The sequence below is a fragment of the Rhineura floridana genome, chromosome 2 (assembly GCF_030035675.1).
Source record: "Rhineura floridana isolate rRhiFlo1 chromosome 2, rRhiFlo1.hap2, whole genome shotgun sequence".
Lineage (NCBI taxonomy): Eukaryota > Metazoa > Chordata > Lepidosauria > Squamata > Rhineuridae > Rhineura > Rhineura floridana.
Window position 1 is genome coordinate 15815668 of NC_084481.1, and position 16222 is coordinate 15831889.

Consider the following 16222-nt stretch of genomic DNA (forward strand, 5'->3'; position numbering starts at 1 on the left):
ATTGCCATGAAAATTGAGAGGGTTGTTATGCAAGCATTTCTGAGTTCAGGACTATAAGTCATGTAAGGTTTTGTTTTGAAATGAGCTTATGGGAAGCATCTGAATGGCATGGGGGTATTTTCAATTTAACATTGCGGAATGTGAAAAATCCACGCTGTGGATAGCCACTCTTGTGCCTATATAATATTCAGGAATAAGTGTGCAAACTGAATAGGTTTATGTAATATAAATTCACCTAAGATTGATTTGCTAATTTTATTTAAAGAACAGTGTTTCAGATATTCTTATGTAAACTAGAGGCTGGCACATTCACTAGCTCTAATCTTACAGCTGACTGAGCTGAAATGAAACCCCTTTTACCCTCACAAATGCAAAGGCTGTGGAAGATCTTGATTGCTTCTTAAATCCTTTCCAAAAACATATCCCAAATAGAGATAAAACTGAAATTTGGAAAAGCAGAGTGTAAGATTAATGACCTCATTTAGATAGAGGGGTGATTAGTTGATTATTGAGTGTGGTTTGTACTGGTTTTATATTGTATTTTATTTTATTATGTCAATGTACGTCGCCTAGAGTGGCCGTTAATTCGGCCAGATAGGCGACTCAAAAATAAAATTGTATTATTTATTATTATAGAATCTATCAGGAAAGGAGATCTTTTGGTTCATGTGAACAGTTCAATGTAAGTCTACTAAATGTTCAGCAGAGCTGCAGTCAAAGTAGTAAACAAGGTAGAGAAGAAGTGAATGGAAAATAATATTTAAAAAGCTCTAATGTAATATTGGGCTCCTGCTGGGAGGAAGGGTGGGATATAAATCAAATAATAAACAAACAAACAAATAAACAAATAAATAGTACATGCACAACTGGGTACTGTACTCTGTTCTGATGATCTATTACAGAGCAGATGTAAAAGAAATAGAGGAGATTCAGAGATGAGATGGAAGACAGCAGTGGCTACAGGCTTAGAAAAGACTTGAACTTGAAGGCAGAGATTGAACGGAACAGACCTGTTATAACCAGAGAGAGGAAATGAGTGAGAGTATGCAATCAAAGAGCAGAAGGAAAGAACTAGGCAGAGGGGTATATTTGGTTCTGTGTTTTAAGCTGCTCCTTTATGGAAACTTAAAGTGTGGTAACTTGTTACAATGTATAATCAGACAGTGGAACTTGCTGCTCAAATGGACAGTAGCAGAAAAGAATTTTTGAAGATTAAAATGAGTCTTGAAAATATCCTCATTACCTGAGGCATGAGGGAAAACTGCGGGGAGCCAAACTAAAGTTTTAAGAAAGATAGCTCTTCTGATTTTGTTAGCAAATTATGGCCCACATTAGTCACAGACGTGAATTAAAGAGATTGCTTGAAATGCAAATATCCCCTTTAAACTAGAGAACATTATGAACAGTTCCAATATATATTTAAAGAATGTTAAAGCCTGGGAAAACTTTTCTTATAGGAGAGACCTAATAAATCAATCTGATATTCTTAATATTGTTTAATATAAGCCATAGGCTTTGGGAAACCTTATTCAACCCAAAGAAATGTAATGAAACATGACTTACAACTGATATACTTATAAAAAACATACACAACTAAAATAATGCTGTACATCGCCACTGCCTCTAAATTTAAATTTATTTTTGGATTACTTCTAAAAGGTAGGGATTTATTTCTTATTGTGAGCTGCCTTGGTTTCCATTCACCAGTCCTACCTCACAGGGTTGTTGGAAAGACTCCACATATATATACACACACTGCAGATGTAAAAATACATACATCCCATATAATAGTTTATTGTCAAAACCAGTTGGTCATTTTTTGGGGAAAAAAATAAAATCAGTATTAGTTTCCTACATAATAAAAGCAGTGATACGTATGTAAGCACTGCCTAATTGCTTTAAAAATAGGATTGGAGGGGGAGAGAGATTTACAATACAAAGATAATTCTTTGCTATGTTCACTCACAAGTCCCATTAACTTACAGCACAATCCTAATCATGTCTACTCAAAAGTAAGTCCTATTGAATTCAGTGGGGTTTACTCTGGGAATGTGGGATTAGCATTGCAGCTTTACTCCCAGAAAAGCAAGTATTGGATTAAAGCTTCATATTGGGAAGGTTTTCAAAACCCTGCCCTCTTCAACAGCCCAGGGAAATTTAAACTTGTTTGACTTCTGCACACAAGAGAGAAAAATACTGAAAACTATATAGTTACTCAGTTTATGAAACAACCATTTTCAGGCCTTGCAACATGATCTTTGTAATGCCTGGAGGTCAACACTTATTGGCTACAAACCTGAATGGGTGGGGGCTAGCTACAAGCTCGTGTAACAGACGTTAGTGGGGTGGCTGACGTTTTGGTGTATATCTCGAGAACCAGGCCACCTAGAAACTTAATATTTTTTAAATGAAAGCTAAGAGTCTGGAGATTAAGGTGACTTACCTGGAGACCCGGAGAGGACCCTCAAAATCCAGAGTCTCTGGGCAAAAACTGGACATCTGGCAACCGTAGAACATTTTGTCAACCTGGACTATGGGCAAAGGGCATAGCTCACTGGCAAAGAACATGTGATCCATGCAGAAGGTCACAGGTTCAGTCTCTAGCATCTTCAATTAAAAAAAGGACCAGGTAGCAGCTACTGGGCAAGACCCCTGCCTGAGAGTTAGCGCCAGTCAGAATAGACAATGATGAACTAATAGTCTAACCTGGTATGAGGCACGTTCTTATGGTGTACTGCCACAGTTGTTTTAACTACCATAATCTAAGATGTAAGGTGAGAAACAGGACTGACCCCTTTTGTATGTGAAAGGGTGCGTGGCACTCCCACCTCACCAAAGGAGGTGTGTCTATTCTCTATCAGTATCTGTACAGCTGTTCTATCATGAGTGCAATGAACCCAAGGTATTAGGCTGTGATGCAAATAGTATGTCTTTGTGATTTTTGACAGGAGATATGCCCCTCTAAAAGAGGAATGCTGTCAGAAACACAATTTAAACACAAGCATCACCTGACTTCTAATTCTGCTCTACTCCTTTAACTCCATCAGATTTGTAACAATAGAACTTTAAAAAGCTGCCGCTTCCCATCTGTATTTCTGGATCCATTTACGTTTTAGCAAAGTTAGACAGGCAAATAATTTATATTTCCCTTATCCCTGTTCTTAATTTCCTTTCCAACTTCGCTAATTTTTGTATGCTGTTATTATGACTTGCACCAAAGAACCGTATGACACAATTCCTAAAAGTCTTGATTTTTTGTCCTGCCTCACCAATTCCTTACAAAAACAACTCTCTCTTTTATGCTTTCCTAAACTAGGAATGCCCTGCCTGCTATAATGGACATGAGAAGCTGGCAGCAGGGAAGGTGATGGAGAACAAATTGTAGGAAATTGTTGCTGACTTGCCCATGAACATCACCAAGAACAACTACAGGGGTAGTTTACTGATACTTGGAGGTGGCACTACAGAGCTGTTTTTGTTTAGAGGACATACATCAATTTAGCATGTGCCGCTGTGACCTCTGGTCAAACCAGTTTTATAGGGTTTTGTAGCACTTCCGAAATTATCCTAGGAAAGCAGAAACAACACAGATGTGAGACTAGGCATGTGGTAGTCATAGAATCATAGAATAGTATAGCTGGAAGGGGCGTATAAGGCCATCAAGTCCAATCTCCTGCTCAGTGCAGGGATCTAACTTAAAGCATACCCGACAGGTGGCTGTCTAGTCATGAGTACTATCCAATAGGTGCCTGTTATGAATATCATTCAGTATGCCTAGAGCACTTTGGAACTGATTTGTGAAGGAATAGAGTGATTGTGTAACCCTTTAAGAATTAAAAAGTGCAAAGTTTTGCTTAGGAACGCAAGTGACTAGACCAGAAAGTGTTTGTGACCTGGTCTAGTCAATTCATGTCTCCTTTGAATTCTATGGGACATAAGAAAATAAGAACATAAGAAGAGCCTGCTGGATCAGGCCACTGGCCCATCTAGTCCAGCATCCTGTTCTCACAGTGGCCAACCAGGTGCCTGGGGGAAGCCCGCAAGCAGGACCTGAGTGCAAGAACACTCTCCCCTCCTGAGGCTTCCGGCAACTGGTTTTCAGAAGCATGCTGCCTCTGACTAGGGTGACAGAGCACAGCCATCATGCCTAGTAGCCATTGATAGCCCTGTCCTCCATGAATTTGCCTAATCTTCTTTTAAAGCCATCCAAGCTGGTGGCCATTACTGCATCTTGTGGGAGCAAATTCCATAGTTTAACTATGCGCTGAGTAAAGAAGTACTTCCTTTTGTCTGTCCTGAATCTTCCAACATTCAGCTTCTTTGAATGTCCACGAGTTCTAGTATTATGAGAGAGGGAGAAGAACCTTTCTCTATCCACCCTCTCAATGCCATGCATAATTTTATACACTTCTATCATGTCTCCTCTGACCCGCCTTTTCTCTAAACTAAAAAGCCCCAAATGCTGCAACCTTTCCTCGTAAGGGAGTTGCTCCATCCCCTTGATAATTCTGGTTGCCCTCTTCTGAACCTTTTCCAACTCTAGAATATCCTTTTTGAGATGAGGCGACCAGAACTGTACACAGTATTCCAAGTGCGGCCGCACCATAGATTTATACAACGGCATTATGATATCGGCTGTTTTATTTTCAATACCTTTCCTAATTATCGCTAGCATGGAATTTGCCTTTTTCACAGCTGCCGCACACTGGGTCGACATTTTCATCGTGCTGTCCACTACAACCCCGAGGTCTCTCTCCTGGTCGGTCACTGCCAGTTCAGACCCCATGAGCGTATATGTGAAATTAAGATTTTTTGCTCCAATATGCATAATTTTACACTTGTTTATATTGAATTGCATTTGCCATTTTTCCGCCCATTCACTCAGTTTGGAGAGGTCTTTTTGGAGCTCTTCGCAATCCCTTTCTGTTTTAACAACCCTGAACAATTTAGTGTCGTCAGCAAACTTGGCCACTTCACTGCTCACTCCTAATTCTAGGTCATTAATGAACAAGTTGAAAAGTACAGGTCCCAATACCGATCCCTGAGGGACTCCACTTTCTACAGCCCTCCATTGGGAGAACTGTCCGTTTATTCCTACTCTCTGCTTTCTGCTTCTTAACCAATTCCTTATCCACAAGAGGACCTCTCCTCTTATTCCATGACTGCTAAGCTTCCTCAGAAGCCTTTGGTGAGGTACCTTGTCAAATGCTTTTTGAAAGTCTAAGTACACTATGTCCACTGGATCACCTCTATCTATATGCTTGTTGACACTCTCAAAGAATTCTAATAGGTTACTGAGACAGGACTTTCCCTTGCAGAAGCCATGCTGGCTCTGTTTCAGCAAGGCTTGTTCTTCTATGTGCTTAGTTAATCTAGCTTTAATCATACTTTCTACCAGTTTTCCAGGGACAGAAGTTAAGCTAACTGGCCTGTAATTTCCGGGATCCCCTCTGGATCCCTTTTTGAAGATTGGCGTTACATTTGCCACTTTCCAGTCCTCAGGCACGGAGGAGGACCCGAGGGACAAGTTACATATTTTAGTTAGCAGATCAGCAATTTCACCTTTGAGTTCTTTGAGAACTCTCGGGTGGATGCCATCCGGGCCCGGTGATTTGTCAGTTTTTATATTGTCCATTAAGCTTAGAACTTCCTCTCTCGTTACCACTATTTGTCTTAGTTCCTCAGAATCCCTTCCTGCAAATGTTAGTTCAGGTTCAGGGATCTGCCCTATATCTTCCACTGTGAAGACAGATGCAAAGAATTCATTTAGCTTCTCTGCAATCTCCTTATCGTTCTTTAGTACACCTTTGACTCCCTTATCATCCAAGGGTCCAATTGTCTCCCTAGATGGTCTCCTGCTTTGAACCTTAAAACTGTCCTGCCTGAAAGCAAGCCTCCTATTGCAATGTACCATTATTAAGCTAACATGCTGGATCAGGGCTAGTGCAGGGGTACAAATAAGAAGAAGTCTTTTGCTGGTCTTCAAAAGAGTTTGGAAATGGAAAAAACAAGTTCTAACAATCCTCCTCGCTAGCAATGCTCTTTAGTCACAGAGCACACTTAACAGTGCAATCCTGTGTAGGTCTGCTGGGAACTTATTCCCAGGTAAGTGGGTATAGGACTGCAGTACTGGAGAAAGACACTGAGAATCAAGTTTCATTCATGCAGCTCTGGAGACATGAACTGCTGCACTGGGGATTCTTCACAGCATCATTCTGTCATTGCTAGATATGACTGTTATCATTGCAAACTCTGTCTCAGTTAGGCCTAGCTAAGACCTGTTATAACTCTTGCAGAATAAGCTTCCTCAATGTCATGTTCTTCCCATGCAGATCATGACTCTTGCTGACATATTAACTGAGAGAGACTTTATGCCCCCCTCCCAATTTGCTGGCTAAATTATTAACACAGCTATAAAGATGCCACTAAATCATCAGCAGAAGAGCAGCACGACAACATTGCAGCACAATCTCTCGTTTCATTCCCAGATGTCTAACGCGGATTTTGCCGAACAATGCTACAGTTCAGGAAAATCTCCCTGTATGTGGAAGGAGTGTGTATCGTGCATGTGTGCATTGACACAAGAGAGTATGTAAATCTAAAATAAAAGTTACCTGGGTAAGGAGGCATATTGTCTTTCTATTCCCTCAAATTGAAGATGGTGTGAAGTCCCATCTGGACTTTTTCCAGACACCTGTGGAGAATAGCATAATTAGAGATCAATTATTCAATTCAACTACTGACAATGTTTCTCAAATTGATAATCAGAGAACAAATGGTGCTCCAGCGTGCCAAAATCAACAAAGAAGAAATGCTGAGGTTCAAGAGGAATCCACATTAATCTTACCACTATTAATATTTTAAAAACCCACAGCAAAAAAATATTTGTGTTTTTATTGCTATTCCTTTTGCAGTCCAGAAGAGATGCTGTAGATTTGCACAGAACATGGGGCAATACAAAATATGTTCTATATCCTAAAGTCCATAATAAATAAGAAAAAGAAATCAAGAAAAATATTGGATGAATTGAAAACAATCCTTGAATGTTATGGGCCAAGTTAAGACTTGGGCCCCCAACAGCTGTATCTGAATCTTGATGCAGGCAATCGATAGGATGCACAAGTCTCTCTGCCTCAGTTCTCCAATTTACCACTGGGAAAATGGTTGGAATGGCTGCATAAAGGAATGCAAAAGATTTTGTATCCCAAAAGTATTACAGGAATGAATAAATCAACAGAAACATGAATGGATCTAATTACTACAGGCTGAAATGTTCACTAGTATTTGAAAATCCTGCTGCAAATAAAAGCCCCTTCCCTCCTTTCAAAGCAGTTGCAAAACTAAGGAATAAACAAGATCTTTTGTGTACATTTATCATGTATTGCAGAGTTGATACAAGCTACTGGGACTGAATCTGTCCAAATTTTGACTAAATTCTGTCAAGAAATATGGAAAACTAAACAATGGCCCACAGACTGGAAGCGTTCAATATACATTCCAATTCCAAAGAAAGGGGATCCCAGGGAATGAAGTAATTATCAAACTATTGCCTTAATATCCCATGCAAGTAAAGTAATGCTCAAGATTCTACAACAAAGACTCTTACCATATATGGAGCGAGAAATGCCAGACGTCCAAGCTGGATTTAGAAAGGGAAGAAGTAGCAGAGATAATATCACAAACATATGCTGGATAATGGAACAGACCAAGGAATTTCAGAAGAAAATCACTCTGTGCTTTATAGATTACAGCAAAGCCTTTGACTGTGTAGATCATGAAAAACTATGGAATGCTTTAAAAGAAATGGGGGTGCCACAGCATCTGATTGTCCTGATGTGCAACCTATACTCTGGACAAGAGGCTACTGTAAGAACAGAATATGGAGAAACCAATTGGTTCCCCATCGGAAAGGGTGTGAGACAAGGGTGTATTTTATCACCCTATTTATTTAATCTGTACGCAGAACATATCATACGGAAAGCAGGATTGGACCAAGATGAAGGAGGTGTGAAAATTGGAGGGAGAAATATCAATAATTTAAGATATGCAGACGATACCATACTACTAGCAGAAACCAGTAATGATTTGAAACAAATGCTGGTGAAAGTTAGAGGAAAGCACAAAAACAGGACTACAGCTGAACGTCAAAAAGACTAAAGTAATGACAACAGAAGATTTATGTAACTTTAAAGTTGACAATGAGGACATTGAACTTGTCAAGGATTATCAATACCTTGGCACAATCATTAACCAAAGTGGAGACAATAGTCAAGAAATCAGAAGAAGGCTAGCACTGGGGAGGGCAGCTGTGAGAGAACTAGAAAAGTTCTTCAAATGTAAAGATGTATCACTGAACACTAAAGTCGGGATCATTCAGACCATGGTATTTCCGATCTCTATGTATGGATGTGAAAGTTGGACAGTGAAAAAAGCTGATAAGAGAAAAATCAACTCATTTGAAATGTGGTGTTGGAGAAGAGCTTTGTGGATACCATGGACTGTGAAAAAGACAATAATTGGGTCAGCCTTTCCCAACCAGTGTGCCTCCAGATGTTGTTGGACCACAACTCCCATCAGCCTCAGCCAGCATTGCCAATGGTCAGGAAAGATGGGAATTGTGGTCCAACAACATCTGGAGGCACACTGGTTGGGAAAGGCTGAATTGGGTGTTAGAACAAATTAAACCAGAACTATCACTAGAAGCTAAAATGATGAAACTGAGGTTATCATACTTTGGACACATAATGAGAAGACATGATTCATTAGAAAAGATAATAATGCTTGGAAAAACAGAAGGAAGTAGAAAAAGAGGAAAGCCAAACAAGAGATGGATTGATTCCATAAAGGAAGCCACAGACCTGAACTTACAAGATCTGAACAGGGTGGTTCATGACAGATGCTCTTGGAGGTCACTGATTTATAGCGTCGCCATAAGTCGTAGTCAACTTGGAGGCACATAACAACAACAAAAAATCATGTATTGCAGCTGTTTAATCAGTAATAGCACAATTTCTTTGCTAGGAAAAATTCCACTACGGAATTTTATCCAGAAAATGCAAGGAGAGTAGGTTGCTGAATTGAGATGCTCTGAGTTCAGAAGGGTCTTTTCAGTTTCATCCACTCAGTGTCTCAGTCAAAATGTCACATCAAATTCTGGTTTGCTTTACATAGCTCAGAGTCCAAACTATGATTTAGAGCTACACATCTGCTTTTACTTTCCATCTCCTCGTAACTCCCCCCCCTTTTTTTTACAAGGCAGCAGCCTCTGGAGGTATGGCTGAAGCTATGGTTTGTCAATTCAGACATGAAAGCCATGGTTTCCAAACCATGGTTTGGAAACTCACTTCAAACCATGGTTTCTGATTCTGGTTTGCTGGTTGATTTCAAAGCATGACTTGTCAATTCGGCTTTCTTAACTATGGATTGGCACAATGTCTTAACTGAGACAATGGCCTCATTCAGATGTATGGGTTATCATAATGTGAAGCAACCTCAGGCTCATGAGCCCCTCCCCTTTTTCTCTGTCATGGCCACAATGAGATCAGAAGCTTTTGCTTCCATTTTAAACTAATTGTGGTTACTTATGTCTGAATCCTGATGTTATTTATTTATTTGTTTGTTTGTTTGTTTGTTTAAAATGTTTATAGCCTGCCTTTTATTTGGAGATCTCAGGGATGGAAATAATAAAACTACATTTAAAAACAGCGATCTGTAAAACATAAGAGCAGACTAAAATTCACATTACAATCAATCATAAAATTGCAGAACATCTACAAATTTTAGCAGAACATTAATATCTTCCAAAGTGATGGTCATGTTTTATGCTGGTGTCAAAGTGAAAATGGGGGGGGGCTGTCAGATTTCATAGAGGGAGGGAGTTTCACACCTGGGACACCATCATAGAGAAGGGCCCCTCTCGCATCATTGTGTCATGTAGGACTCCTGGTGGCAGGATGCTAAGGAGGGCCTCCCCAGCTGTCTTAACATCAAGGCAGAAGTATATAGGCACTCCTTCAAGTATTTAAGTCCCAAGTGATTCAGGGCTTTATAAGTCATCAGCAATACATTGAATCCAGACTGGAACTGTATTGGCAGCCAGTGCAACTCTTTAAGAACCAGTGCAATATGGCTTTGACTGGTTATTTCACTCCACCAAGCTGCTGCATTTTGCACCAGCTTCAGTTTCTGAGTTGTCCTCAAAGACAGCCCCACACATTTATATCCCACTTTTCTTCCATCATGGGATCCAAGATGGAGTACATGGGTTTCCCAAACAACTTCAAATCATGGCTTACAATACTGGCTTGTTTCCCCAAACCAGCATTCCCTAACCTGATGCCCTCCAGATGTTGTTAAAGCCAACTCTCATCAGCCCTAGCCAGCATGGCCAATGGTCAGCATTAATGGGAGTTGTATTTCAAAAAATCTGGAGGGCACTAGGTTTGGCAAGGCTCTCCTAAACTATAGTTAAAATTAATGACAGTTTTAAGCTTTGACATAATGAAGGATCATGGTTAATTTAAAATGGAAGTGAAACCTTTTAATCTCCTCAGCAGAAAGGGGGCAGATGAGCTGGGGTTTATGCATGTAACACTAAACCACAGTTTACCACTCTGAAGCAGATCAATGTTTCAACGCACAAAGGAAGTTGTAATTCTTCTCCAGCAAATGCAGGAGTTGAAGTGACTGGATTCCCTGTTTCTTACATTAGTATGTGTGCCTATTCTCATAATGCTTGAATCAGCAATTTCACAAAGCAATGTACTAAGGGGCCATTTAAAATCTTTCTCTTTTACTCCCATGTCCCTGTTCTAGTGCAGATTAATGGAAGAAGAAGAGGAGATGACTGAATGTATTTAAAAACATTGTTAACAATTTCTGCAAACTGATTTTTATATTGTATTTATTTCCTCCCTGTATATATTACACAGTGCACGCACAATCTAAAATTAATATGTCCTCATGTTCTACAGGTTAGACAACACTTCTACTACTCTTGTAATTTATGCACATTTTGTCAAGTTTTTCTGAAGACATTTAAAAGCTGCTGTGATGGAAAGGCAACACACTCCACAAGGGATTACTCCTCTGTATGTAAAGGTTTCCTGCACAAATGCTTCTGGACACATTTACCTGGACACCAACACCACCAATACATTATTCTGTTAAAGCAGTGGTACCCTGTGAGACAAACCAAAGTGAGATGATGGTGGTGGTGATGGAAAAAGAACCCAAGACATTGTGGCTGTGTACACACCTGAGTGGTAATGCGCACATGGGTTGCAGAGATCTGAGGTTTCCTAGGTATGCTTTTGCGCATGTTCATCTGCACATGAGCACTTTCAATTGAACTCTGTATCCACGTTTCCTGTCCACACTACTGGGTGGTGCTTGATGGGAAGTATTTGCACTGTGTGTTGATATTCCCTCTCCTCTGTTAGTAATTCCCTACCCTCCCTGAGTTTTGGACATGAGATCCATTGTGGATGTGAGCACGAGCACAGGTATTTATTTATCTGGGTGCACAACCTTTTTTTTTTTTGAGGTACAAGTTTTCCAATATACCAGAATTGTACAAAACAGCAGGTTAAATAAACAAACAACTATATGCATGTTGGGCCAGGCCCCACCAGCAGCCCACCAAGGAGTGTCTTGTCAATGGATGTAGGGAGTGTGGTGATAGATGGCACCTGCAGACATAAAAACTCTAGCCAATACAATGCACTTCAGTACGTCCACAGTTGGGTATCGTGATTTTTTGTTGGATTCCTCCTCCCCTTACAGCATTATCCATGGATTGGGAAAATCCCAATTAAACCAGTGAGGGTAGTATGGGCTGTTATCTGGATGAGGACATCATGTGGATAATGTGAAAAACATGCACATGTGTGATGCATTGAATCCACTTTAAACTGACATATGGACACAGCCTGGGAGAGTTCTTGAGGCTCCATGAAGGGAGAGGATTCTGCACTAGAGTCACCTTTCTCCCATCAGCAGAAGCTGAGCCCTGCAGCCATCAAAACGGCTAACATAATCATGGAAGCTTCAGAAAGGCAGGACTCACAGCAGCTTCTCCTTGATTGGCTGGGTTGTTTTCAAAGGGACTTTCTATTCTAATACTCTCTGAATGTTAGTGTTGGATTAGGGCCACAATGAGTGAGGGTGCCAAAATTTAGAAGCAACATTCATTCATAACAGTGAACCGATTATGAGCAAACTCCAACAAAGTTCTGGTTTAGCTTATAAACCAGTGTTAGCACCCAGCGTCCTTGAACAACTGCCAAGGCCTCAGCAATGCCAATGCCTGCCCTGGCCCCCCTTTTTTATTACAAAAATAAAAACAAAAATCTGGCCCAAGAGCACCAGTCAGCTAGATCTAGCTTCCATTTGAGTTTTCCACCATGCCACAAAATTTCACTGAGGAAAATTGAGAAGGGCAACCTCTAGCACTGCTGGGAGCTTAGCTGCTTGAGGATAGCTGCTTTATGCTTAAGCCTGTATTTTATCTTTGAGATAAAAATTAAAACAATTCTAATATCTGAACAAGAGCTTTTTGAGGAATGGAACAACAGAAGTAGCCTCTGCTATCCACATTCCCATTCCAAAAAACTGAGCAGGCAGGCACCAGCACTGCTGCTTGTCCATAGCACATGGGCAGGGAGGGACACTGCCTCTCTCCTTCCAGAGCATGCTAGGAAGTCCCATTGAGGCACACAGAGGGACATTCTCGTATGTGAAGCTGCAAAGAACGCATATGGTAGAGATGCAAGAGAACAAGCTGCCTTGGGAGGGCGTGGGAGCTCCTTCCTTAGAGGATCAGGGATTCTTAAGTGCAGGAATAACAGAGGTTACAAAACCTTTGTTCAGATTCAATCTCATTATCTAAATCACATCTCATCCATTCATTTAATTCCTTGCATTTCACAATTCCCACCAACCACGACCATTGCCAACCAACAGTTGCATTAACAAACCTGTAGGCAAGCATGTCAATACCTAGTGATGCTTCATCTTTCAACTTATGGTCATTTCATGGAACAATGACAGCAGAAGGTATTATAGTAGGTGTTCATTAAGAAATCTGATTGCATTTTACAGGGCTTGAACAAGCATTATGGAGTTATTATGGAGTTATTCCCCTACTATAAAAAGTAACCATGCTTGCTTATTGTGTTCATGGTATGTTTAATATAACCAAAGCCATCCAAGGAACGTTTAGGAGTCCTTTATCAGCTTGATGATCAAAGTATACTTCACTTTGAGATGACACTATTTTTCTACCATTATATATTATTAATCACTTTTGTCTTCTGCATTTCTTCCAAGAAGCTCAGGATGGCTTACATGGGGCTGCCCATCATACCCTCACAACAAACCTGAGATGTAGGTGAGACTGAGAGATTGTGATTGGCCCAAAGTCATTCCTGAAGAGGTCAAAGCCCAGGTTTCCAACACTGTGTCTGCTACATGTGTGGCCTTCAACCCTGTCAAACTTGGAGCCCATCCTTCAACCCAACCGCTATATGGAACTTAGTTTTCATTTCTTATCATATATGTCCAACCTTCTATTGCTTTCTCTTTTCCCTTTCTCCTTATCTCCTCTTTCCCCTATTCTTAATTGGGGAATCCTAAAGAAAAGAACAGTTGCACTCCTGGTGTGATGAACCTAAGGTTGGCTCACAACACAGCCTTTGGTCTCCAACCCTCTAATTGAGGACTCCAGTGTGCCACATCTTACCGGCTTTCTGTCTTAACAAAATCCTGACTGAGGGTCAGAAGATAACCAACTTCTTGGATAATTATTTCACCAGAAAAGCAACAGGTGTTTCTAGGGTGCAAAAACAATGAAAAACACAGTCACTGGTACTTATCACACTTCCAATTTAAGGAGTTAAAATGCTTTACATAACCGGGAATGCTACTGACAGACTGTACGCTATTGTACTCATTTTTGTTGCATGGGGGCTTGTTTTGTGGAAAAGGAAAACAATCCCATGTTCTATAAGCCAAGGGAACAAGGAAAGCAAGGAAATATTGTCTACCTGTTTGATCAGGAACACCCAATTAATAACATGCAATGGCAGAAGATTTGCAAGGAAAATGGTCTACAAAGTCACTAATAATGCATTCTAAAGCAGAACAGTAGTTTGGCGATATTATTACTTCTCAAATCTACCAAGAATAAGAAGTCCATTAGTGTACAGAAACACTAAAAACATGAGAAATGTATTGTTGCTTACCAAGGCAAGCCTACACAGCTGCCATGTAAGAAAAAAGTGCTTACATTACCCGCATGCTTTGTAAAAGCCTGTACCATCCAATTTCTGATTGTTTCTTACTGAGGAAAAAGAAGTGGGGGGGAATCCCCCTGCCAGTTCTGTTTGTGTATGTGCTCTCAGTTACAGTTGCCATAGAAACTGATTGTAGATACAGTTTTATGAAATTTGGCTCTACATGGCTGATAGATTGTTTACCAGCCAATGAGCTCAAAGAGTAGACTAAGGTTCCTTGTCTCTCATTAGAGGCTCAACCAAGCCTTCTTCCACTCACCATCTGTCTAGACACAAGTCAATGAATCAGGAGTAAAAGAATATCTGACCTGAAAGGGGGGGGGACAGAATAATTTATGGAATTGGAAGCATCTGTCTACTTAGGCTGTCATTATGGCTACTTGTGCTAATAACTGACTTTTACATGGGGCATTCACAGGTTTATCTTTGAGGTGGAGGTCAACCACACAAGAGATATTAGCATAATGAGTTTAGAACCTTGTTTAGTTTAGAGATTTTTCTTCTCCCATCTCCTTTATGGAAGTGGTTAGCTGAATCCCCAAACACTAAGGTAGTTCCCTCTGATTTACCCCCCTGGCCGCCAGTTACATGTGCAGATATTGGAGACTTAATATCCTCTCTCCGACCAGGGAAAGCCCCAGGAGAGGACATGATTCCATCTGAGTTATTTTTACTCGATCCCTTATGGTGCAGCCCCATTCTCGCAATACTCTTCACAAAGATCAATGACACCGGTACCATTCCCCCAGGCTGGCACACCAGCATTGTGATACCCATATTTAAAAAAGGCAACCCCTCTGATCCATGTAACTATAGACCGATCAGCTTGCTGGACGTGACATCTAAATTATATGGGCGATTCTTACTAAATAAATTACTTGAGTGGGAAAATAGCCGTGTTTGTATTACAGCACCTTATAAGCAAGATCAAAACAGGGGCGTTTAAGTCCCTATATTTGGCATTTATCGATTTCTCAGCGGCCTTTGACTCTATCAACAGGACACTACTATGGCAGAAACTCAATCAGGCAGGTATCGAGAAGAGATTACTGTGGCTCCTCCAAGTCCTGCACCAGGATACATTCCTAAGGATCCGCTTAGGTCTAAACGGATCCCTCTCCCACAAAATCCCCGTTAAAAGAGGCGTAAAGCAAGGATGTATCCTGGCCCCTTTTTTGTTTAACTTCTTCATTAATGATATTATTCCCTCAATGACCTCCCCTGCCTTTCCCCCCCCACAGTAAAGCTCAGGAAGATCTCGGCATTACTTTATGCCGATGACCTGGTTCTCCTTTCATTAAATAAGATTGGACTCAAAAGAATGCTGTCTCGACTGCAAGAATATAGTGGGGCCCAACATTTACAGGTCAATCATACTAAATCTAAAATCATGGTCTGTGGGAAGTATAATAGAACAATGTCAATTTGGACCCTAGATGGTCAGCCATTAGAACAGGTAAATACCTTTAAATATCTTGGTATTTGTTTCAGCAATAATCTGGTGTGGACCCCCCACTTGGAATGCGCTAAGCTTCAGGCCTCCAGATCTTGCGGCCAACTAAAGAAATTCTTTTATTCCCATGGTGGCCAATTAATAAGACCAATGACCAAACTCTTTGTGGCCAAAATTCTCCCCAAAATCCTTTATGGGATAGAACTGTGGGGGTACCCTGTATGCCCTAATCTTGAAGTTCTTCAGAATTCTTTTTTGAAACAGATTATGGGGCTTCCTAAAGGCACCCCCTCAGCACACATCAGGGCTGAGCTTGGCCTACCATCTTTACTGGCCCGGACTGACCTTGCATTCCTTCGTTTTTGGAAAAAAATGTCCTTGTTGGAGACCCCATCTCCTGTGAAACTGTGTTGGGAAGACCAATTGGAGAAAGGGGGTTGGGCAGCTAAATTGGATGAGCTAGCATCCCGCTACG

At 40.7% G+C, this 16222-nt stretch overlaps 1 protein-coding gene across 3 annotated transcripts in view; it reads right to left on the minus strand.

The window, feature by feature from the left end:
• Positions 1 to 16222, minus strand: part of PARD3B (par-3 family cell polarity regulator beta) — an 894180-nt gene that overhangs the window by 78099 nt on the left and 799859 nt on the right. For all 3 annotated transcript variants that reach the window (XM_061607918.1, XM_061607919.1, XM_061607920.1), the window contains exon 22: positions 6615 to 6694. In XM_061607918.1, the coding sequence (XP_061463902.1) occupies positions 6615 to 6694 (80 nt within the window). The remainder of the gene's footprint in view (positions 1 to 6614; positions 6695 to 16222) is intronic.